Here is a 26,785-nt window from a genome sequence, read left to right as displayed (position 1 = left end):
AAACTGTGCAATCTAATTTTCAGAAATCTATAGTTGCTTTTTTTTTCTGGCAATCCTACTGTTGGCACATCAAATATTTTTATCATAATAGAATTTTTAAATTGTTTAAAATTTTAAGTAGAATTTTATCAGTAGATGAAAGAGTCTTTAAAAAAATGTTTTTTGTGTGCACTTATCATGAATACATTAGTGGTGAACTATTATTGAGATGTTTTATATTGATATGACTTTTTTGTGGATTGTAATTACCAATACAAATATAACCTCTTTGACAGCCTCCTGTTTTGAATAAGGTTTTTTTTCAATTCATAAAAAGTATTTATCTAGTCTTTTACAAATGTTTTCAATTCATAAAAAGTACTTATCTAGTCTTTTACAAATGTTTTTGAATTCTTTCAAAGATTTTGCGTTGACTGGCTTTTTTGACAAAAAGTATGATGTGGCTCTATTTATAAAGAAATCATATAACTCCACAATTAATAATTTCCCTTTCCTTTAAATGTGTACCTCTGGTATTAAAATTTTTAAGTAATGGCGATGAGATAAGTAATGGGTTGATAAGATCAACATTTAAACATATGTATCATATCCCTTTTTGGTCTTCTCCATTCTCTTTATATTCAATATGTGGTTGCACAAGTTTTTTGTATAATAATTTAAGTAATGTTTTGTTGTGATATGCATAAGGTTTTTTGAGTTTAGTGCTTTTGATGAGGATGTTTTAATCTGTTATTTCTACTTAAGGTCATTCATAAATTTTAATTCCAAATCATTGAATCTTTTAACATTAACTAGACAGTTAATATAAAAAGAAAGTTTTTTGTCCAAGCTTCATTTAAATCAGCTGTGACCTTTTCTCTCGTGATCCATAAAAAATAATTTTGATTTTACAAATCTATGGTGATTTGACTAAATAAATTTATTACTATATGACAGTTTCTCTTCAATGGTTTTAACAAAATCCTCTTAAGTTTTACACACAAGAAAAACTGATCTGTACTCTCGTGCTAGCATCTTGTCATCTTTCTTAACCAATAGTGTTACATCTGCAGGTTGAAATTGCAATAGTTGCAAATACAAGCTTGGAAAACCTAAATAAGTGTAGGATCCGATGAGTCAGGGTAATATTTTATAAAGTTTAGTTAAAAAAGATCAGGTCTCTTTACAATTTTGACCATTGCCTCTGAAAATCAATTTTCAACAAATTTCTTCAAAAAATCATTACTATCTAAAGATTTATTATATTCTTCGATATTTATTCTTTTGGTATATATACAACTAACTTTAATTTCCCTATTACAACTATAAATGTCTTACTTACAAATATAAACTCACTGGAGTGAATTTTCTTCTACTCCAGTGACTAATTGGTTGAACCAGGTCTTCATGATTCCAACTATATTTACAAGAGAGGAATCAAGTTTAAGTTCATATTTGTGCTGTGTTTCAGTATATTTATAAAGTTTTTAACAGTCAGTAAATTTTTCTTTTCTTTTTCTGATTAATGAAATATAATTATCAAAAAAAATGGTGTGTCATACCAAAACTTGCAAATCTCTTTTAATTTAAAATACAACCAAAGTATATAAAGTAATAATCTATTACCTTAAAAAAGTATTAAGTTTAATTTTAATTGGATTGTCTAAACGCATTTTAATTGGATAGTTTAAACATATTTTAATGGGATAGATTTTTAATTCAGAGTAATTAAAAAGTTTTGACAAATAAATTAAAAGTTATTAGGATTTAAATAATACAACTTTAGATCTATTCTTTGTAAATATATTTTAACCGTACGGTCAATAACCAAACTTTCACCATTCGTTCAATAACCGGATACATGGGTACCCACCTACTGTGTAGTGAAAAGAACAAATTTATAATTCACAAAATTTTTTGTGAAAAAGAGAAGTTTTTTTTTCTTTATTAGGAAGTAATAATACTAGTAATTAATCGTATTGAGTGAAGTAAATAATCGTATTGAGTGATGGGTAATACAATGGATGATGGATGAATATATGGAAATAGGATGGATTTATCATGTTTTCAATGGTAATGAGTGATTTCCTTGTTTTGTTTTTGAATAAATTGTTTTGTACTTTCAATCAAAAAGTAAAATAAGAAACTTTTTTCAATAGAAATGTATTCGAAATATTTGATGGTGAAGAATCTGGCAATGGCCACTTGTTGGATAGTGACTATGATGAATTTTTATCAGAGAATGAAGTAGCAGCTTCGGATTTTGATACTGGTTATTTACAATTCCATTTTCTATTATGCAACAATGATTATGAAATATAATGTTTTATATATTGTATATATTTTTACGAGAAGTTGATGAGAATGCACTCGGCGAAGATGAAGAAAGTGAAATAGAAGATGATAATGATGAAGATGAAGAAAGTGAATTAGAAACACTAGTTAGTGGGCCAGTTATGACAGCAAAAGATGGTACTAAGTGAGCATAGACACCAAAAAATGAACATCAAGTTGCAAAGCATAATATTGTGTGACAGAGATGAGGACCTAAAAAAAATACAAACATGCTGTCAGTTCTAGACACATTCAAATTATTTTTCACTCCAGAAATGGCTGATGTCGTTATACGTCATACGAATAAAAAAGCAAACTCAACATATACAACATAATGAAAAAAATCCAGGGAAAAAACAACTAGTGTGGAAAAATCTAGAGCTTCTGGAATTTTATGCATTCTTGGCTATTTTGATAACCTCTGGCGCCAACAACTCAAATAATACAAGGTAATACAAGGGATATGTGGCAGTCGTACTCATATCCATTGTATTGTGCAGCAATAAGCATCAATCGCTTTTGGAACATCATTCGTTTTATTCGATTTGATGATGCCAATACTCGTGCTCAACGCATGGAGATTGATAAAGCTGCTCCAATACGAGACATTTGGACAATGCTTAATAGTAATTTAGCAAAACATTATAACCCAACATAGCACCTGACCATCGACAAGCAACTTTACCCATATTGGGGTTGAACTAAATTCACTCAATATATTCCATCAAAGCCAGCCAAGTATGGAATTAAAGTATGGTGGATATGTGATGCAGAAAACTTGTACCCTCTCACAGGTCAGATTAACACTGGAAAATCGAGTACCAGTCGTGAGAAAAATATTGGTGAGAGAGTTGTAAAAGACTTGGTAGCACAATACAAAGGATCCGGTAGAAACATTACAATGGATAATTACTTCACAACTCTTTCATTGGCAAAATCTTTACTATCATGGGATCTAACAATTGTTGGCACTTTAAAGAAAAATAAGACGTGCATTCCACCAGCAATGACTGCATTGAAAACCCAAGAAGAACTAACCACCGTGTTTGGCTTTCATGAAGAAGTAACCATGTGCAGTTATGTGCCCAAAAAAAACAAAGCAGTGACTATGCTATCATCAATGCATCAGGTAGCAAAGATCGGTAATGATGCAAAGAAAAAACCAGAAATTATTGAATTTTACAAGTCAAAAGTCAAAATTTTACAAAGTCAAAAGCTGGTGTTGACACAATGAATAAAATGCTTGGTAGATATACTGCTAAAAGGTAAACTCAAAGGTGGCCTCTAGCAATTTTCTACAATATTCTCGATGTTACCTGCCTTGCAGCATAAATCCTTTATTATGAGAATAATAAAGGGCTTCCAAAAAAATCATATGAGCGACGATTATTTTATTGGCAACTGGACAGAGAGCTGTGTACTCCATTTGTTGAAAAACAGTCACATAATCCACAAATCATGAGGCAGTTTGCTACTAAAGTGACAATTGAAAGTTTTTTGGTCGAGCCATAAATTCATATGTGCAACCAACAGCATCTAAATCTTCTAAACCCCAGGTACCACTCAATTCAACCGGAAGGAAAAAGATTACTGGGGTATGCCATGTTTGTCTCACCAGCAAATTTAAAAAACGTCACAAAACTGGAAAATCATGTTCAATATGGAAGTTCCCTATTTGTGATGAGCATTGTGTTTCAACCACAACATGCGAGGAGTGTGTAAAATAATTAACTTCTTTGTTATTTTTTATGGCAATGTATTTAAATTAAAAAAATATTTTAATAAACAGTTTTATTATTGTGTATAAACCCGCGTTTCATATATAATAACCTAAGTGAGTACCGGGGTACCCAGTTATTGAACGGAGGAGGTATTGAGTCTGATAGCTAATAACTGCTATTGAATGATCAATTCCAAAAAAAATTTGACAAAAAATGTCAAACTACTTCTACTTTGAAGATCCGAGCAGTCATAAAAATATTTTAAAGGGATGTTTACAAATTCTACTTTGGAAACTGGAATGGATATCCGGGTACCCAGTTATTGACCAGACGGTTAAAAAGATAAGTCTCACTTAATCCTGTTGTGTAAGAAGGTGTAAAGAGGGGTAATAAAAAAAGAATTAGACAAAGCAGAAAGTGTAAATATAAGTGTTGATAAAAAAAAAAAAAAAGGTATAACGTGTCTAACAAGATTAACATTTAATGTCAAAAAGTAAAAAAAGATTAAAAATCAAATAAATCTATAATAGTAAAACAAACACATGGTAAAAATTAAACAGCTTTAAGGAGTTGCTAACAATTTTTTGGGTAATAAAAATCTAGAAAGATGGAGAGTTAGCAGAATGTCTTTTTATCATGGCACTTGATGTTTCAGCATTTCCTGGGTCTAGTTAATCAAATAACTTACAATAGTACACTGTCATTCTTTTAATATCAGCAAATTACTTCTATAGCAAAAGCTAATCCTAAGAAATCCATTAACACAGTGTAACAAATAACACTGTAAAGCCAATTTCTTATTGATTTATTTAGAATATCTAAACATGGCGTTCCGTGACATATTATAGTTTGTACTCTCGCCTGATTTCACTGTCACAATAAAATTAGAACTAGGTTATTTTCCTTCTCGTCTTACCCACAATTCAATTAAGATTTTTAAATTAGAGTAACCAAGATAACCTTACCTTACCTTATTCTAGGTAAGTTCACTGTAACTAACAAGCTTGATCTGCCTCAGTGTAAAATTTTGATGGGTTTTACATGTAAATGTGTAAAACGGAAAAGTTTTAAAATGGCAATTATTTATCTTCACTAATTGTTTTCTGCGAGATTAAGTTTTTGGCAACACATACTAAGTAAATTTATAAGAAGTGATTAGCAGTTGAAAAATGGTCAAATAACCCTTTCTTAGAGGGTTGGAGAATATGTACTGTGAAATGTTTAACTTTAAGCCCACTATCCATAGTTATTTTAGAAACTTTGCTAACAGATTTAAAGAAATATTTTCTATAGACTACTAGATTTAAAATAATACTATTTCTACTGGACTCTTATTTTGAAAACTCTACTTAGATATCTAGACTTAAAAGAAAATCTTTGTTAGATAATTGTTTCATAGCAAACTTTTAAACTTACTGTTGGCATTCAAAATTTCTCGTTGTTTTGGTTTGTGATACCCATAATCAAATGCTAAACCACCGCAAATAAATAGCAGCAGTAAACCAAACATGGTCAATAAAGCCGAAATAAACATTGGGTTTGTTGTATCAAACAGATCATATGGTTTCGCATCCTAAAAAAATAAGTTACAACTTAATTTATACACAGCATTTCTCAGAATTATTAATTAAATTCTAAAAATTAAATCAGTATTAAGAAAATTCAGTCCTATGAATAAAAAGCACAGAATGTTTTACCAAATACTTTTGCAAATTGTTTGCTGTTAGAATCAACGTTTTCATTTGCTCTTTTTTTAAATAATTGAGCATTTTTTGATGCATCTCCTTTTTGTTCATACATTTTCCAAGTACGATTCCATATGCCATATTGTCCATTGAAATTCTATTGTTAATTGTTAAATTGTATAATTCTTGATAAGCCCCTGCTACATAGGAGTCTACAAGGATTGATTTGATTTGATCTGCATTTATGTCATTAATCATGCTTATATAGTCTTTATAGCCTAAAAATAAAATTTTTGAATTTTCAATAAAAATTAAATATTTGCATGTATATTTCTGAAGAATGAGGTGGGATTAAAGCTCTGATTATGATCCTTACTACGTCCCTTTTAGTACTAGGCTAAACATTTTTTCCAAGCAGCAGCCTTAGGATTAAAAGATTGAGAGATGGTTGTAACAACACTTAAATAACAAATAAATAAAACAAATAAATAAAACTTCCTCTAACTACTGTAAATATATATGTGAATATATATACATATATATACATATATATACATATATATATATATATATATATATATATATATATATATATATATATATATATATATATATATATATATATATATATATATGTATATATACATATATATATATATATATGTATATATATATATATATATATATATATATATATGTATATATACAATATATATATATATATATATATATATATATATATATATATATATATATATATATATATATATAAGTTCTTAACCTTTTACATTGTTTATTTGTGTTACAGCAAATTTATATTCTGAAGATTGATTAATTGTACCAACCTATAAAAAAAAATTATTTATATCTATGTCTTTTAGGGTCAGGTTTTTTTTAGCTTTCCTATTATTTTTTATAGTTTTACTTTAGAACTCTGATTTTTATTTTTTAATACAATATAAAATTGTATTACAAAATATAAAATTGGTATTAAATATATAAGTATAAAAATTAAACAACATAAAATAATCATAATATAAATATACACCTGGAAAGAACTTTTAACCAAAAATATCTTGACTGATGTTTTAAGCTCAGCAAAAAAATTAATTATATTAAGGGTCCTATTATATATTATCGTTAAAATTTAAAAAAAAAAAAAACATTTTTTAAAATGTTGCTGAAGTAAAATAAAAAATAACTGTAAAAAATTGTTTATTTAACTTTACATAAATTCAAAAAGAACCTAAAAAAACTCTATATTTTTTATTAAATATTAGTTTCTATTATGATTATTATTTTTATCAAGCTGTAAACAAGGAATTATTTTTTTAATTGGATATGTTTAAATTTTCTAGGTTGAGATTTTTTGATGGGGTATTTAATTTTTAAGGTTTGTAATCCATCCCTAGCCTTCCCAGGAGACACTTGTGGTTTTTCATCTTGTATGTCTATGCATAAGTTTTTTATTTTGGACAACTTGGTCACTGCCATTTGCATGTTTTTTATTATATTAGGCGTTTCAATACTTTGAAAAAATCTAAGTTTCAAAATCAAAGAAAGCAAAACTAACAAAATAGAAAATTATAATAAATTTAAATAGAAAAAAGATTTGAAAAATTGATAATTTAGATAATTTGTGTACTGTTTTTATTTTTGTTTCTTTAGGGTGGTTAATATTTTCAGACAAAACTGGATAAAGCAAAACAAAAACAAAATTCGACATTAAAAAGACTGATTTTCAAATATTTTATTTGTTTTTTATTATTTTTTATACTTTGAAGTACGTTTACAATACTTAGAAAAAAAACTGTTTCAAAAATAAAGAAAGAAAAACTAACAGAATAGAAAATGTGTTGCTATCTGTTTGCAAAATATATTTGTATCATTTTTATGTGACAAGTATATATTGTCCCTATATAAATATGTCTATGTAATGCATGCATATATGATTATATACACTCACATATTGGTTTGTTCATGTATGCATATATACGTATCTACATTATAGGCTTTCTTACTTTCTACATTGCTTTTTCAATTATATAATTATATTTATTTGTTCATCAGTATACACATATTTAGCTTATTTGGATAAGGCTTTAACTTCATGCACTGAATGGCCGTGGCTCAATTCCCATTGCTATCCAATTATTCATTGTTTTTTTTTAAATCCCGTTGCTCATATATTTGCTTTGTAACTATTTATCTTTTCTTTTTTGTATATAAAAAATCTTTCTGTTGTATGTTTCTGACACGCCTCTTCACATTCAGATTTCTTATACCATTTAAGCCTGTCAGTGTATTTTCTAAGTAAAGCGCACACATATGCATAAATTATTTTAAAAATTTTTTCTGTTGAAATTTATTTTAATTTCCTACTTTGTTAGTTTTGCTTTCTTTGTTTTCGAAACTTAGTTTTATCCACAAAGTATTGAAATGCCTAATGTAATAAAACTTCCAAACGCCCATGACCAAGTTGTCTAAAATAAAGAACTTATGCATGGACATACAAGACAAAAAGCTGCACATGTCTTTTAGGAAGGCTTGCATTCTATAAATTTTTACAAATTTGTGTTGACTTGACATTTTTAACAAAAGATTTTTTTTTAACTTGTAGAATTAGTTGTTTTTTTTTAGACATTTTGAATATAAAACAAAATTATAAAATAAAATAACAAATAAAAGTAATAGTCATAATAAAAACTAAAATATAAAAAATATAAGAACTTTTATTTGTTTTTAAATTTAAATAAAAAATTGTTGCTTATTAAAATATTAAATTAACTTACACTTTCCATGTGAAGATCTATCGGGTCAGAAAGGGAAGCTACAATCAATCCTGTTGAGATTGCACCAGTTAAAACTGAGATTAATACCACACCACATATCATCCAAAAAAGGCTAAATATTCTTCCTAAATACCCTCGTGGTGCAATATCTCCGTAGCTAATAAAAAAAAAAATCACTTGTGTGTTTTTATTAAATTATTCTTTTAGCTTACAATAGAAATAAGTTAGTCAATATTGCTGGAATTCCAATGATATCAGCATTTTGTTAAGTTTAAGTAAACTAAGCATTATGGCTTGATGTGGTTACACAGCTATGAAATTACATAATTCAAAGATAATGATTTGATTAAGCTATTAAAATATCCAATCGAGACAGCGTTAGATGCTCTTTTGAAACAAAAAGACACCTTTTATCTAGATTAATGAAATGCTGTACATTAGTGCAAAATTAGAATTGTAAGTTTGTTTTTTGGGACTCGATAAATTTAAAAAAATCTTTTATGAATTAAAATGCTTTTTCAATTTATAAAGTAAAAAATCTGAATGAACCATAAATTATTGGTCAAAAAACCTGCACATTAGTCTGACTCTTGCTTATTACTGCTTTATTGGTAGGGATTAGAAGTTAACTTTTTTCATTCAGTAAAACAAGTAATTTTTTCTTTAAAAGTTATTCTATAATTAAAAATTATTAGTTACAAAACTCAGAACTTATTTCTTTTACCAATTTACAAACTCTTAAAAACTAGGTTCACAAAATATAAATAAAATAATTCATCTTTTTAGAGGAATGATATATAAAAATAAAATTTGTAATATATCCTTTTTTTAGAGGAATAATATTTAGAAATAAAATTTTAATATCTTTTTTAATAATTTTTTTTTTTTTGATAATATTCTCAAAAAGAACACAAATTGTCTATCCTCTTGTCACATAGTTGTAATCCTTTTTCAGTGGCCCCAGCAGCAGAAAAGAATTAACTAGTTCAGTAAACAGACTGGTGCTTTTCGACTTTCGATATCTTTATATTTTACTTATATATTTATATATTTTATTTTTTCTGTTCAAAGATATTGTACCTACCATTTAAGTTTGGAGTAAGTAATAAAGCTGAAGGTATATCAACCTCTACAACCTTTTCTGACCACAACAAGACATGTTATTGCACAATATACAATCAAATTTTAAACAAAGTTAAAAATGACCCATTTATATTTCTGAAAATGTTATTTTAGAAAAAAAACTTCTGATTTTTTTTTAATAGTTTAACTTTGATTTCTGAACCACAATAAGATTGTTTATACTTAAGAATATTTTTATTTAAGTAAGTCTGCTTTTTGTTTACTTATATTATTAAAGATTAAGTATTAATTATACTATATTATTTGCTAAATTTAAAATATTTTACCCAACAGTTGTCATTGTAACAAATGCCCACCAAGTTCCTTGCCAAACACCTTTTACAAATGATTTGGGAAAATGTTGTGGGTTCCATTTAATTTCCTTTTAAAAGAAAGAGAATGAATTTTTTTTTTTAATATTTTGTGGTTTTTCTATATTTAATATGGGTTCAAATAAGTTATTAATGGGTAGTTAATAAGTTTAGTGGGAGAGTAATTGTTACCAGCATCCAGATAATAATACCAGCGCAAATCATTGTTGCAATAACAATTATAAGTAAAGGTGAACACATAAATAACACTTTAAAAACTTTCTTTCCACCATCATTGTTTGGCTTTTGAAGAAGTAAGTATCCTGGTGCTTTGATAATTGGCACAAAGTAATTAAGTCTAACAAAATGAAGAAAATAAAGCAAGTAAAAAAATAAGCAAAAAAAATTTTTTCTTAACATTCTTAAATTTTTCTTACCATTCAAAAAACATAAAAAACAAATAAATATAAGGGAAACCCTAAATCAAAGCTATTTAGTTTCCTTTGATTTATGACCCCTCAAAGTAAAAAGTTTTTTAAATCCTGTGCTATTATATAATACAGAAAATGTTTATTGGTGATTTTATCATTATTTTTTCCATATTTTTTTTATTTTTGATGCTGAAAAATTTATATATATTTAGTAATTTTATAAATTATTGTTTATTTAAATTTGAAATCTAACAGCAAAATTATTGTGAAAAAATTAATTGTAAGCTTTATTACGTAGCTTATTACAAAGTCATGTTTTCATACACTAACATGTTCCTAATTCTTTAACATATTCTATATTCCGTATCATATATTTTATATTCTTAAATATATTCCTAATTGCAATAAAAAAATGAAATATATGTAAAGATATAAATGAAGAGTATTTTTTATATAAAGTAGAAATACTTTTTATAAAAAAATAATTCTTTAAAATTTATAAAAAGTAGAAATACTAAAAACTTATAAAAAGTATGTATATACATATATATATATATACACACACACGTGTGTATATATATATATATATATATATATATATATATATATATATATATATATATATATATATATATATATGTATATATATGCGTGTATATATATATATATGCGTGTATATATATATATACACGCATATATAATATATATATATACACGCATATATAATACACGCATATATATATACACGCATACATAAAGAGTGCAACAATAAATTTTTCATACTTGGTCTTGCAAACTGTTTGTTTCTTTAAATAGTACCAAAAACTAACAATTTTTAAAAAAGTGAAGAATGTTACAGCTAGTGACTTTGTTCTTAGTCCTGTTTGACTTATTTGTTTAAAAAAAAAAAAACACTTTTTAAGCCCATCAAAAATGTATTGAATCGAAAGTTTTGTATTTTTGCATCATTACTAAATGATATTTGCATTTTATGTTTTTAATTGACTTACTTTTTAAAAAAAAACAGTTCTAAAGTTCAAATATCAGAAAATGTATCTTTGCATCCTGCATCCCAATTATATATATATATATATATATATATATATATATATATATATATATATATATATATATATATATATATATATATATATATATATATATATATGTATATATATATTTATATTTATATATATATATTTATATGTATATTTATATTTATTTATATATATATATGTATGTGTGTGGGTATATATATATATTTATATTTATATATATATATGTATGTGTGTGGGTATATATATATATATATATATTTATATTTATATATATTTATATATATATATGTATGTGTGTGGGTATATATATATTTATATTTATATATATTTATATTTATATATATTTATATATATATATGTATGTGTGTGGGTATATATATATATATATATATATATATATTTATATTTATATATATATATGTATGTGTGTGGGTATATATATATATATATATATATATATATATATATATATATATATATATATATATATATATATATATGAATATATGTATGTATGTATGAATATATGTATGTATGTATATATATATATATATATATATATATATATATATATATATATATATATATATATATATATATATATATATATATATGAATATATGTATGTATGTATGTATATATGTATATGTATGTGTATATATGTGTATATATATATATATATATATATATATATATATATATATATATATATATTTATGTATATATACACATAATATGTTTATTTATACACAGTTTTTCTATGTTTGTGTTGTTATTGTTTTCTTAATTACTTTCTTGGGTATTATTTTAATTTTATGTTAATTATATTTTATTTGCTATGCAAGATTTTATTTAATTTTTTATCTGATATGGTTTTTTAATTAAAAGTTTCATACTTGAATTTTTCTTGATTTGCTAAATAAATAATGGGAAGTGCCAGATGATGATTTTCTATATCAGTTAAAACATTACTTTGTAAGTTTAGACGGTTTGATTGCTCATTCCAATAAATGCTACTTTTCCCATGCCCCTGAAGAGAATAAGTTTGCTTTTAATTAAAAAAAAGTTTTGATTAAATATAATCTAAAGTTATATATCTTTAATTAAATAAGTATAAATTAATAAAACTCTAATTAGAGTGGTATAAATTAATAAAACTCTAATTAGATTGGTATAAATTAATAAAACTCTAGTTAAATAAGTATAAATCAACAAAGCTGTAATTAAAAAAGTATAAAATCAATAAAATTGATTTTAATAAATATATGTTTTAATTAATTTTATATAAAAATTTAAATTGGATTACAATAACTTACTCTCAAACAATCTCCACACACTTCTGGTATCATAGCTTCTAATATTTCATAAAATATTCCCTGGTAAACTGGCATCTGTTGGTTATCAAATTGTTTAATACTCATAGTGTATGGGAGATACTCATACCAAGTTACATTGATAATTTGAGGGCAACTGCATTTTTCTTAAAGTTTTAAACAGTAAATTTTAACTAATTTTTAAGTAAAGCATTATTTAAAAAACAATGTAAAATTCATGGATAAAATTAGGTAGTCAATTTCAATTTATAATTTTTTTTTTCAAGTTTAGTTATTTATGTATATATTTCCTAGACTTTTAGAAATGTGTTTTATTTTATAAAATTACTAACACTTGATTGTATCTCTTGTTTGTGTATGTGTGTGGTTGTTTGTGGGTGTGGGTGTGTGATCTAACCACTAACAATTACAAAATATGCAAAGCTGGCAAATTACTAAACCTTATGTGGGTGATTATATAGTTATTGTATCAATCAATAGAAATTATTTTATATTTTCTAAACAATTAATTATATTTTCTATACATGTTAATTAATTATATTTTCTATTATTACATATTAAAATTAATTCAATCATTATTATCTTGGAGCTAAAACTTGCTAAGCGTGCACAAGTGCACGCTTTTAATGAAAGACAACAAGCCTGAACAAATGATTGCTGTTTGTTTGAAAAAGCCTAGACTATTGTTTCTCCACAGCGGTCATGTTTGCCAAGATTTATGTTTCAGAGTTTAAAAGTTGAAAGAGGGTTGTAACGACAAAAAAGCCTCCTCGACTGTAGTAGACTTCTCAGCTTTTTGTTATTTACAAAGAATTTGCGCTCCAAAATCAGACGTTATGATACACTGTTTGACTGTTAAGGACATATAGATTTCAAACTCACAAATTCTTACTTAACTGTCTTTTAGTTTGCCCACACAGTTAGAAGATGCCTAGCCAAGGACGTTAATTTTTGATTAAGGACTTTAATTTTTGATTATACTTTAAACTGATATTGCTTAACAGAATGTTGCAGTTAAGCAATGCATAAACAGTTATGATTGGAGTGCCTTGCAGTTATGATGGTTTACAACAATCTGAGATTATTAGTTCTGTTTATTATTTGAAAGTTTTGAAGAGCAATGTATTTGTTTTGAATTAAAAAGTTTAACATGCATGATAGCGCAAATTGTTATTCAACAAAAAACATGACTCAAAAAAAATGTGATTCATGTATTTGTGCCCATGCAATTCACCCTATTTAAACCCCATCAAAAACTGTTGGATAAATTTTCTAAACTGCACCCAACATCATTAGCAGATCTAAAAAAAGTCATAATAAAAGAGTGATGTCATAAAATAAATTATGTTTTGAGTCTCTTGTTGCCTGAATGCAGCGAACAGTAGAGGCTGTTATAAAAGTTCAAGCCCATAAAATGTGTATGTATATATATATATATATATATATATATATATATATATATATTATATATATATATATATATATATATATATATATATATATATATATATATATATATATATATATATATATATATATATATATGCATTTGTTAGGGTGTCCTAAAAAAAACTGCTCCCTCCTCAAAATGTGTTTTGTATACAAAAATAATACTGGAATTGAAAAATTATCAAAAAAAAATTTTTTAGGGGTAGCTCAAGTCCCTTAAACATCAGATAAGTCCCTAATATTATCCAAAAAAAATAGATTTTCAAAAGTATATTACGTTGGGTCTCAAAAGTGAAATTATATAAAAATTTTGAAAATAATTATCATTTTATAAAAAACATTCAGAAAAAAAATCATTAATTGTTTTTACTTTTTGCTATAATTGCTATTATCAAATAAAATTGTAAATCAATCAAACGCAAAAAAATGTGTATCATAAAGGGAACAATATATTAATATGAATAATTACTTCAATAATATTAAGTAGGAAAAGCTATTTGAAAATATTAATACAGACAAGTGTTATATTAAATGGTTAGAAAATGATACGGCATGTAGAGTATATTTTCCTTCAGCAAATATGAATAAAATCAAAAGATTAACAGCAATGATAAAGCTGAAATTAAAACTGCAGATAAAGTGCTTGAATTCCAAACTTCAAGACCACAAATTGATTAACATCTTGTATAAAATAATCTAATATCAGATTCTCAGCATGGCTTTATTTGGAATAAAAACTGTTGTACAAACCTTATAGAGTCTTTAGATTTTATTTCACAATCTTTGGAAAGTGGTTTTTCAATAGATATAGCTTTTTAGAACTTAACCAAAGCTTTTGATACAGTAACATGCAGAAGATTTTTAATAAAATTAAAAGCATTTTATGAAAATAAAGTTTTATTGTGCTGGTTTAAAGCATGTTTGAGTAACAGAACTCAAAGAATTGTTATTAATACTTATAAATCTGAATGGAAGGTATCAAGCCTCTGTAGATTGCCACAAGGCTCAGTGTTTGGTCTGTTGTTGTTTGTTGTATATACTGATGATATCACAAGAAATAAACTGTACGTTGATGATAAAAAAATTATTTCAGTAATTTCAAATATCAATGACAACTGTGTATTATAAAAGGATTTAATTAATGTAAATGGAGCAAGAAATGGTTATTACACTTTAACACAGAAAAACATAAAATTATGCATAAAGGAAAAACATGAAAAAATCCACATTATAACTATTATATGAGTAAACTAACAAAAAATGCAAGTTAATGTACTATGTTAAAAACATATTTGGAACAAGATTTAGGTTTCTTGATATATAGAGATTGAAAATGGCAAAGCCATGTAAATATGATAACAGGAAAAGCAAACAGAATACTAGATCAAATAAGACATTGTTTTAAATACATAGATAAATAATTAATGAGACAGCCCAATTGCTCACTCTATTAGTTCACCCCCATTTGAAATAATTAATGAGACTGCCCTATTGCTCACCCTATTAATTCACCCCCCATTTGACTGCCCTATTGCTCACCCTATTAGTTCACCCCCATTTGAAAAATGCTTTATCTATTTTTGCCAATCTTATGCCGACCTCTAACAGTTTGGGATCAGCAATTTATTGCCAACCTCTTTTTTCCTAATTCATAATTGATATATTATCCCAAAGGTATACCAAGGATACAACTTTTTTACAGAATTAAAAGTTTTTAAATATATATATATAATATATATAAATATATATAATATATATATATATATATAAATATATATAATATATATATATATATATAATATATATATATATATAATATATAAAATATGCGGTAGTGGTGTCATGGTAGAGCGCTCGCTTTATATGCTATAGGTTCCAAGTTTAATTCCCACCACGTCCCTGGTAGTACCACGCTCAACTTGTTTCTCTGCGCAGCGGCCTTGTTTGTCAAGGTTTGTGTTTCAGAGTTATAGAGTTGAGAGAGGGTTACAACCACAAGTAGCCTCCTCATCTGTAGTGGCCTTATCCTTAGGGAGGTGAATTAACAAAAAAAAAATATATCCTGGTTGTAATAAACATATATATTATATAGTTATACTATGCATATCCTGGTTGTAAAAATTGTATAAAAGATAAATGCCAAACTTTAGGACTCCAAATCTTTACAAAGTTTTAGGTGTATATTTCCATCTTTTTCTACTTTTTTTACAACGAAGTGGCATTATTTGAAAATTATTTAAAATTTAATTCAATTTATTAAAAAAATAATATTTGTCTTAAAGTTGTTTTATATTATGTTCATGATCAGAATATTAAAGTATAATTATAAAATGTGATTAAATTTAGACACCACTAAACTAAGTTTTTTTAATACTTTTTGTGTTTTGTTTTTTATATAAACTATATAAAATGTATATTAATGTATATATATACACACATATATATGGTTTTGCTTGGAAGTCACGAATGGAAGTTGTAAATTTATTGAGTTTGTGTAGTTAGTTTTTATGAAAATAAATTTCAAGTGAACTATTTTATCCCTAAAACTTAAAATTCCTAATATCCCTAAAATTCAATATATTTTCAATGAGAAATATGTATCTGTGTATATGTGTGTGTATATATAATAATAGTAACGATGGTAAAATGTATAAATTATACCGTTTACCTTAGTGCATATAAAATACATACCAATTATCTTGATATAAACTTTTTCTATAACTGTCCCAAATCTATTTGATGCTCTGCATATATAAGTTCCTTCATCATCAAGCGTTAGTTCCACTAATTCTATTGTTCCATTATTATAATCATTCTAAAGTTTCAAGACATTCAATCTGATTGATTAAAAATGATAATGAATTTTAATATTACTAGATTTATATTAGTATAATTGTAAATCACTACTAACAATATTAATAAAAAAGTCAACAAAGTGTTTAGTTAAAACTAACTTCTATTTAAAAAAAAAAGTTTGTAGTTGATTTAAAAAATCTCTTGTATTGTTGTCTAGTGCTTAAATTAGTTTTTAGTTTTAGATATTAATCTAGCTGGGTATAAATTTTAATCAATAGTAATATCATTTTCCAATATCATAATTATTACCCAATATAACATGGTATTAATATAGCAAGATTGCATAATACTTAAAAATACAGATAATGTATATTGGTTAATGTTAATTTTGCAAAATAAACAATTGTAAAATTTTAAAATTCTGATCTAAAATTTATATAAAGTTTAATAATTGTATATTGTGAATAGTCAAGTAGGATTAGGATTATGACCTTTTACTCCTAATATGTATCCCAGAACAACCTGCCTTATGTCCTGATGCCTTTAAGGGTTTGCTTTTCTATCTTTGTTTTCGATTAATTCCTAACTTATTTTATACCTTTATGATTAGTGGTTGCTTGTAGTCTTGTTGGAAATTTTTTTTTTTTAAACATTGTCTTTGCAACAAGGCTGCAAGCAACCACTATAGTTGGAAGTTACTGAGAAATGATGAAGTATAAAAAACAAGATAACGATTAAAGACGACTTAAAGATTGCAAATTACATGAATCAGGAAAACAAGAGTGAATTCCAAAGAACTGATGTTCAAGGAAAAAAACTAGACAATTAAGAATTTTTGGAACACTTTGGAACAGTCAACAGGTAGAAGGATAAAACTTAGTTGAATGACAAGTAACATGAGAATGAATTTTAAGAGATGGCACAAGAGATGCTAGCTCTTTAGAGCAGCGTCTCTTGTGCCATCTTTTGGCACTTTATCTTCATTAACAAATTTTTTTTTAATTTCTTGAACAAAAAAAAAAAAGCACTTTTTTATGCTTTTCTAGTTATTTTAAATGTTGGTTATTCTTTCAAAGATCAATTTGCTAATTTCAACTGTTTTTTTAAAAGGGTACAATACATTTAATGTTTTTTTTTTTTTTTTTTTAATTAAATAAATTATTGGTTTTCCATTTAAAACAGAAATATAAAAATTTCTTATATATAGAAAGCGGGCTATATGTTTTCTTTGGGGGGTAAAATTAGCGTGTCTGGGGATTAACGTCAAAGTTTTAATGTTAAGTATATACACTTTTGTTGTACTTACTTTTATTATATCAATTCTAATTTCGTCAGGACTATTGCTTGTGTTGTCTATTTTAAACCATTTCATTTCTGTTTTCAGCTTTTCTTCTTTAAGGTAACAATTTAAAGTCACATTTTCATTTTGATTAACATTTATTAGTCGACAATATGGGCAATTTGTTTCACCTTCCGCATTTTCATATCCAACTCCATCAATAATAGGATAACCTTTGAAAAAAATAGTATCACTTAAATAGTTATGAAGAATTTATATTATATATATTAACTTAGAATGTATATATAAATTAGTAGATTCTTTTTCATTTTACACTGTGTTTTATCAATAAAGACTCAGAAAGTGGTGCATATATACATACGTATGTACATACATACATACATACATGCATACATACATACATACATACATACATACATACATACATACATACATACATACACATTTTTATATTTAAATATACAGTATAGTGCAGATTTATAACTTTCAGCTATGCGAAATCCTATTGATTTTTCAGAGACTCTTTAGGCTCCGGACTTTAAGTTTCTTATTATTTTTTTTTTTTGTTATGACTAATTTGAGTCAATTAACCTATGTAAATCAATTAAGTTTTTAAGGAAAGAGTAGTCATTATAATTTTTTATTGATTTCATTTCTTTACTCAAAAAATAATAATTCTTTTAGGTTGAAGGTTTTTCTACTTATATACTTTTGACATGTAGTTTTTTCTGCTAATATAGTTGTACACATATTTAAACCAAAACGTTTTAATGTGTTTTTATTTATTATAAATGATAAATTATAGAAACTCAAAAAGTGTTATGAATATTATTCTAATGACTTGCTCAGACACATTTAATAGACGCCAATTGCTACACTTATAAAATGATGCTTCTTTACCATGTTTAAACTTTTATGACTTTCTTACTTCTTTTTTTTTTATCAGTAAAACCATATCTTTTAGTTTAAACACTATCGTTAGGAAAACGGGTTAGAAAAATACTTTCTTTTACTTAAGTATCAACGCAGGTTTGAGTGTGTAAATATTTGTACCTTAACATAATTTGGCATATAGCTATTAGTGTACACCAAAGATTTTATACACACATATGCTATGATTTGCCTTTTTTATATTCTTTAAAAGCAATGTATGCCATAAACACGCTGCACATTTTTTATTAATTTATATGCTGGAGTTTATATGTTGAAAAAAAAAGAGTGTAGTCCGATGAATTAAAAATTCAATCTTTAAGGTCCAGATTGCTTCAATTGTTACAAAAGATAAAAAAGTTACAAAAATTGTTAAAAAAGAAATTTTTTAAAAAAAGAAGAGCTCTGGGATGCAGAGGAGTAAAAATTTGTGATGTATTTGGTTTTTGTGGAAAATTTACAACTGGCTAAATAAAAAAACATATAGAGCAAGACATAAATGATGAATTGAAGAAGGTACTACATGTTTAGGACAATATCTCAGAAAATTAATACTGATCTCAAAAAATAAAGTATAAACAAAAAAAACAAATAAAAATTCCTGAGGATGCACCTTAATTTTTATTGAGGTTATAATTTTGCATCATCATTTTTTGAATATTTTTTAAATTAATTGACAAATTGGAACCAGAATGTATTACAAATTAAAAATTAATCAAGTTTTTAAGCATTTGAGTAGTTTAGAAATAATCATTTATTTATATATGAGATTTTTTGTATATTTATACGCCATGGTACATGTATATATATACGCCTATAGTATCACTTACAGGGACAAGTTTGCAACAAACAAAAAGGTATGCTTAAAAGAGACTAAAAGATTATCGGGTACATTTTTATGTACACGTAAATTTTTGTTTCTGTAAGTATACTTTTTTTTTTGTAAAAAAAATGGTACCCATATGCAACTTTGAAAAGTGAAAAGTACATACATCAACTGTCTTATAGCCTGCTGCGGTAGGAGTGCTGCTACATCTAATGAAAGTTTGGTTAGGTTCAGGGTTAAGGTCAGGCTTAGGTCTAGGATTAGGGTTCAGGGTTTAAATATTGTTAAATTTCTGTAAACAATTGTTTTTGTAATAAAAGATGCAAAAAAATGAAAAGAAATTTAATATATAATAGTTAAAAGTATAATAAAAAAATAAATATAATAAATAAATAATTATAAAAAATATTTTTTTATAACAAAGTATTAAATTTAAAATTGACTTTGTCTCAAGACATTTTTAAATGATGCAAGCAAACAAAAAAGAATTTAACAATAAAAAATTATGTTATAAAGATGACTTAAGGATAATAGTGTTTTAAAGTTGGCATGACAACTTTAAAGTGAAATTATGTTTTAATGAATTCAAATGTATGCATATTATGAGTATGTAACCATGGAGATCACATAATAGTGATGTCAAAGAAATTTTAACTATAAGTTCAACAATTTTACCATCAGATATATAGTAGAAAATTGAAGCATTAAATCCTTTTCCATTTATTGAACCATCCGTTTTAAAATGTATAAATAAGTTTTGGCCAGTAGTTGTTCTAGTTAAAGTATTACGGGCTTTTGTTCCACATAAACCATCGGGGTCAGGTACTGAGCTGTCCAACACCTAAACATAGTTATAAAAAATTTCTATTATCTTTGATTATATTTATATCGATACATCTGGTAATAATAACTACTGTAACAGTCCTAATTAAGTTTTTTTAACTAATTAAGAAAAATTAAAATAAATGCTGTTCTGCAGAAGCTTAAATATGAAAAATGGGTACCTATTTTCTAATTTTTAATTTAATCCGGATTCTCTAATCTATCACAATACTATGATAATCCAGTAAAAAAAAATTTTGACTTAGGTTGTACCTAATAGTTTATTTGCAAACAGAAAATAAGCAATTAGCTTATTAAAAATTCTTATTAACATTTTTTTCAAACACTGAACTGCAGTTTCAATGCAATGTTTACAGCGCTAGTTTGTAAAAGAAAGAAAACCGCTTGCCTTATAAGTTTTAGATGTATATATGTTTTTGGACTTATTTACTTAGCCACAACTAAGTAAATAAGTCACAGTTTTCGTATTGAAATATAATAAGTTTGATAATTTTACATATAATTTTTAATAGTGTTTTTTGTTTTGCGTAACAATCAGCTTATTTTTTAAATACAAAATTGGACGATACAAAATTTATTCATAAAGTACTTTTACTTATTTTGTTTATTTAGGTTATTTTTTAACTTTATTTATGTTAACTCGTTTGTTTCATTGTTCAGATTCAGTAATCACAGAGATATGGGAGTTGTGCCCTCCCACACCCTTACCCCACACTTACCAAAAAAAAAAAATGTTTTTAGTGACTATTATTTTCAGTGCATTATCTTTTAACTCAGTATGCATGAAAATAATTATTTCAATGCATTGGTATTTAAAAAAAGATTCTATTTTTTTATTATTATTATTAAACAAAAGATTCTATTTAACAAAAATTTATTTTTAAAAAAAATCTTATTTTTGCATTTGCAATGCAATCATTTTTTAACATTAACTAAAAATAAAAAGTTTGCATCAAGTTCAACAAGTGATGAATGAAAACAACTAGAACTTATAGCTTATTTTTATGATCTTTTCTTTTATTTGACCAGAACTTTTCATCAAGTAACTTGTCCATAAATTTTATTTTCATTTGTTATGTCATCAATATATTTGTGTAGTGCTGTGTAAATAATAATTCTCTTCTTTTGAGGCGCAGGTGATAGTGTTTGGGGTTCAAGTCCTCTTCAGGGAGATTTTTTTTTTTAATTATAATGTTTTATTTCTAGGGCTTCATTATTTGTACGCTTGTACAAATGTTTTCATAACATTGTTGCTCACAGTATTTGTACCCTCGTACAAATGTTTACATAATAATTACCTTATTTGTACGCAAAAAAATATCTAAATACTTAAATATTTTCTCCTCATTGATATAGTAGTGTAGTCCTGTGGATGAAATAGGTGTCTAATTTTAAGGAGCAGCTAACACAGTCGCAGTTCCAATTCCTCCCTTTGGATGCTCTTTTTTTCAATTTTAATGTTTTTTCATTGATTATGATAAGAAAAATTGTTTGCGTTATATTGCAGTTTATATATAGCCAATATTGTAAATCAATATTTGCTATCAAAATGTAAATGTTTAATTATGTAGCAATATTGTTAACAACATTTAGCTAGCATTGAAATAAATATTGTACCCATTTGGACATTGTTGTTTGCTGCTTGGGAACTTAATCACAACTCTTCCTCTTATTTCTTGTAGACTGTAAACTGTTTAATAAATAATATTGCGACATTACAATAACAATGCTACATAACAATAATTCGCATTGTTAAATACCGTAACTCATTGTAAAAACTAAAAAGTAGAAAATAAAATATAGAAAAATATTTTCTAAAAAATACAATCTTTTTTGTTCGCTAAAAAGCGAAATAAACTTTTTAATTTAAATTTAATAGTTCAGTAAACTAAAGATTGACAGGTCTTTTTCAAAATGAATCTTGTCCAAACCTTTCAGACCTTTATTTTACTGAACTATTAAACTTAAATTAAAAAGATTATTTTCCGCTTTTTAGTGCATAAAAGATTATATTTTTTAGCAGTGCTCGAGGTGGAGAAAAAAAAGTAAAAGGATGGTATTTGGTAAATTAAAAATATCATCCCGTCTAATCATTGTTACATATAGAGATTTATAAAAACCTGGCGGGATAGTTTATACATTAAGGTGACGCATTCCGCCCCACTTCTAGCACTGTTTTCTAGCAATTGTTTTTGCTATGTTTTATTATTAGTTTTATATTTTCTCAAAATTGAATAGTGGAGATTAATTCTGTTCTTGTTATTTGTTTTGTTATAATAAAATTTAGAAAGAACAACAATTTAAAAAGTATATAAAATAATTTATTCGTTTTTATTTTATTCATGAACAACTGTCTATGGTGCTTCCACTGCCACTCTCAAGAAAAATTGGGTGTTTAAAAGACCAGATAAATAAGACATTTTATATATCAAAACGATTTTTAGTTCAAAAAAAGGCACTTAAGTGGTTTTAAAGTAATTAGGATTCTGCTTGTCATTAAGCCTCCTTCACCTATCACTTGGCTATTACTCATTGTAGCAACATTGAAAAAATGGTTGATTATCCAATCATACAACAAAGGCAAGATGAATGTAAATATTAACGAATCATTATCAAATGTCTCAATAATAATAATACCAATCTAATTCAGATTTTGTATCTCCTTGAAACAAAAAGCAAGGACATACTGAAATATTTTCAAGGGCACATTGGGTGCATGTACACCCATCATGATATCTTGAACAAGTTATTACACACCATAGAATGTTTGAAGAGTTAAAGTTTCAACGATTTGTTAATAAAAGTCCTTCTCTACCATAGCTTATAAAGGAAAAAATGATAGTAATGTCAAACAGTTATCAATTTGCAAATGGTCTGTTGATAGTGTACTGAATGTCTGAGAAGACTTTTAACGCAAATTTTTGCGTAACAATAGAAAACTTTAGCCCTGACAATTAAACCATTCGCAAAAAATGTGTAATTCCTAATGATGTTATGGGAAACTTGGGGAAAGTATAGGTATTAGTTAAATATTCACCTTAAATAAAGAAAGATAATGGGAAGCATTATGAAGAATATAGAAGTAGAATTTGAGGAATCTTCATGTTCCTACAACCAAAAACTTGACAAACATAGTAGCGTAGCAAGCTGGATAGTTAGGGCAAAGTGTTTCAAAAAGATATTGAAAATTTGGGTTTTGATTCAAGATCAAAAATTGGGAGATATAAAAATCAAATGAATTTATTCAATTTTTGTTTTGGTCTAAATTTAACCCAATGTTTGTATGCATTCATGAACAACCTCTCCAAAGCCTTAGAGAATGAAAGTGTATCTTCCCTTATTGGAAAGAGGTTTTTTTTAATTAATTTTTATGGTCGCTTTTGTTTTTTATTTTTGTTTATATTAAGCCTCTATTATGTTTATTTTGTTTGAATTAGTTTAATTTCAGATTCGTAATTGATATAATTTAATTCATGTTATATCTAATTGACAAATTTAAATAATTTAAATTATTTATTTATTCTTTTATTTTTTTGAAGCGTTTTTAACAAATATCATTTAAAAAAAGAAATTTTATTTAGTGCTTGCTTTTTCTCCAAAAAAATGTGAACTCATTTGAACGTTAATGTTTGAACTCATTTGAATGTTAATGTTTGAACTCGTTTGAATGTTAATGTTTGAACTCATTTGAATGTTAATGTTTGTACTCATTTGAACGTTAATGTTCGAACTCATTCGAATGTTAATGTTTGAACTTATTTGAATGTTTTTGAAATTTATTACTTTAGAACAATGTGACAATGCTGGTTTATAAACCGCCAGAATGTACATGTTTAAATAATTTTTTGTTGACTTGTTAAACAGGTCATTTTAGGAATAAAAGTTCACTATATATTTATAAATAGTTTTTTTGTTTTTAAATATATTTTGAATTTGAATAAATTATTTTTTAATATTCACATAAATTTTTCATTTCACTTATTTAGCAAGATATACTATTATTAAATTTATTTCGGTCGGTTATTCTCATAATCATGGTAACAGTAATAATAAAAATGATAACACTTACCAGAAAGTCTAATTACATAATAAGGATAATAATAAAGTAAATAAAAAAGCGTGATAATCTTTAGTTGTTTTCGAAAATTAAAGGAGTCACGTGACTTATGACTATTTGAATTAATATGACTATTATAGATATTAATTTGAATATGACTATTCGAATCTGGTAAAATACTGCATCTTAAAAAATTATCAGAGTTTTAGTCAACTACGGTAATTCCTTGAAGGCTATTTGCGCGTTATTTATAAATAAGCAAACAAACACAATTTCTAAAGCTTTTTTTTTTTACTTCATTCAGGGAACATTTAAAAGGCAATATCTTGTCATCTTTAGATTTTAAAAATATTAAATTTTATTTTTTAAAGTTTTGCAGTAAATCTTTGGGAGAAAATTAACAATTATATTATAATTATATTATAATTATATTATAATTAGTATTTCAAATATAATAAGTAGTATTTTAAGATCAAAAAGTGAAATAACCTACTTGAAACCATCCATTTTCTTTTACTTCCTCTTCTTCTGCTTGTCGATAGATTTTAACGTAGTCATAAAATGCACAAACTTTGTTAGTCTCCAAATCGAATACGTCAAACGTGATTTTAAAAATGCTTGTTCCATTCAACCCGTTTATCACTATTTTGCAATTTAAGTCAGGATCATATCCTAACCGACTGACACTGAAACTAGGACTTTCAATGACTACAGTTTCGTTCAGCGTAATATTCATCAAAGTGTTTCCTTCGCAAAACTTTACTAAACAAATTCATTAACAAATACACTTTGACTTCTGCAAAGTCTTAATTTTTGATTTCTCGCTTTGTAGAATTCAAAACTTTTTTATTTTATTTAAAAAAAAAAAATGAAACTAAATTACCATTTGCGAAATTACTTTCCTCAAAGTCGAAGATAATCGAAGATGACTTATCCTATAAAATTTTTATTAAGTAGTTCTTTCACAGATTTTACAAGCTATAATAATTACAAAACTTTAACTAAATTAATATTATCATATTGCATATATTTTGCTAAATTTCTTTTATATTAACTTTTATTTATGAACGGATAATTTTTAAAATTTTTATTATAAATACTTTGGTAAAGAGTTGTTTTTTGTCTTGTGAAAAAAAAATTTCCAAAAATTATTTATACATACCGATCTAAGCAAGAAAAAGATTATCAACGGTGTTACTGACATTTTTAAAAACGTCCTGCTACCTGTAGGAAGAAAAAATCTTAAGTAAATACGGTATTCAGCATTCGAAATGGGTTTTTTAAATAATTGATGCTTTCGTTTTTCTTATTTATCGTGTTGCTTAGGCAACTTTATTTTATTTTTTTTTATTTTTTATTTTATTTTTTAAATATATTCTTATTCTTATATTCTTACTATATAAAATTTATAACTATGATAATTTTTTAATATTTAGATATCGATAGAAATCAAGTCAGTAGAAAATTAATATATACTTTTAATTTTATTTTTGGTGTAATTTTCATATAGAGTATCGTGTATTGGGGAAAAGGAAATAATCGCTACCAGATGGAAATACCTGAATCGGCGCTGCGTTCTCATACTCCTAACGACTATCATTTAAAATCCCAAAGAAAAGGTTTCAAAAGGTTCGCATTTAATTTTTTTTTCAACTATTTTATTAATGCTTTTTAAAATAAAATTTAAAGTATATAATTAAAAAATAAAATTCGTTATTTATACAACTATAGTCTATTGTTTTTTATGTTGATTACTGAAATAATAAAAATAATAATAATCTTGAAAACGGCAACTTTGAAAATTATATAGATCTTAT

General features: G+C 25.6%; 2 protein-coding genes across 2 annotated transcripts in view; one reads left to right on the top strand and one right to left on the bottom strand.

Moving 5' to 3' along the window:
* Positions 1-26,234, bottom strand: part of LOC105847547 (uncharacterized) — a 27,513-nt gene extending 1,279 nt beyond the window's left edge. The window contains exons 1-14 of the mRNA XM_065795437.1: positions 26,131-26,234; positions 25,852-25,903; positions 25,462-25,730; positions 20,744-20,909; positions 18,319-18,524; positions 16,908-17,031; positions 12,750-12,913; positions 12,330-12,463; positions 10,137-10,302; positions 9,921-10,015; positions 8,512-8,668; positions 6,501-6,564; positions 5,732-5,997; positions 5,451-5,607 (exon numbers count right to left, since the gene is read on the bottom strand). Of these exons, the coding sequence (XP_065651509.1) occupies positions 5,451-5,607; positions 5,732-5,997; positions 6,501-6,564; positions 8,512-8,668; positions 9,921-10,015; positions 10,137-10,302; positions 12,330-12,463; positions 12,750-12,913; positions 16,908-17,031; positions 18,319-18,524; positions 20,744-20,909; positions 25,462-25,730; positions 25,852-25,903; positions 26,131-26,172 (2,062 nt within the window). The 5' untranslated portion in view covers positions 26,173-26,234. The remainder of the gene's footprint in view (positions 1-5,450; positions 5,608-5,731; positions 5,998-6,500; positions 6,565-8,511; positions 8,669-9,920; positions 10,016-10,136; positions 10,303-12,329; positions 12,464-12,749; positions 12,914-16,907; positions 17,032-18,318; positions 18,525-20,743; positions 20,910-25,461; positions 25,731-25,851; positions 25,904-26,130) is intronic.
* The window catches only part of LOC100209507 (DNA mismatch repair protein Msh6), a 109,146-nt gene that overhangs the window by 74,755 nt on the left and 7,606 nt on the right, over positions 1-26,785 (top strand). The window contains exon 31 of the mRNA XM_065795435.1: positions 26,479-26,597. Within this exon, the coding sequence (XP_065651507.1) occupies positions 26,479-26,597 (119 nt within the window). The remainder of the gene's footprint in view (positions 1-26,478; positions 26,598-26,785) is intronic.

Source organism: Hydra vulgaris, chromosome 04 (assembly GCF_038396675.1).
Source record: "Hydra vulgaris chromosome 04, alternate assembly HydraT2T_AEP".
Classification (NCBI taxonomy): domain Eukaryota; kingdom Metazoa; phylum Cnidaria; class Hydrozoa; order Anthoathecata; family Hydridae; genus Hydra; species Hydra vulgaris.
The sequence above is the reverse complement of the archived record's forward strand: the minus strand, read 5'-3'. Positions and strand labels throughout refer to the sequence as shown.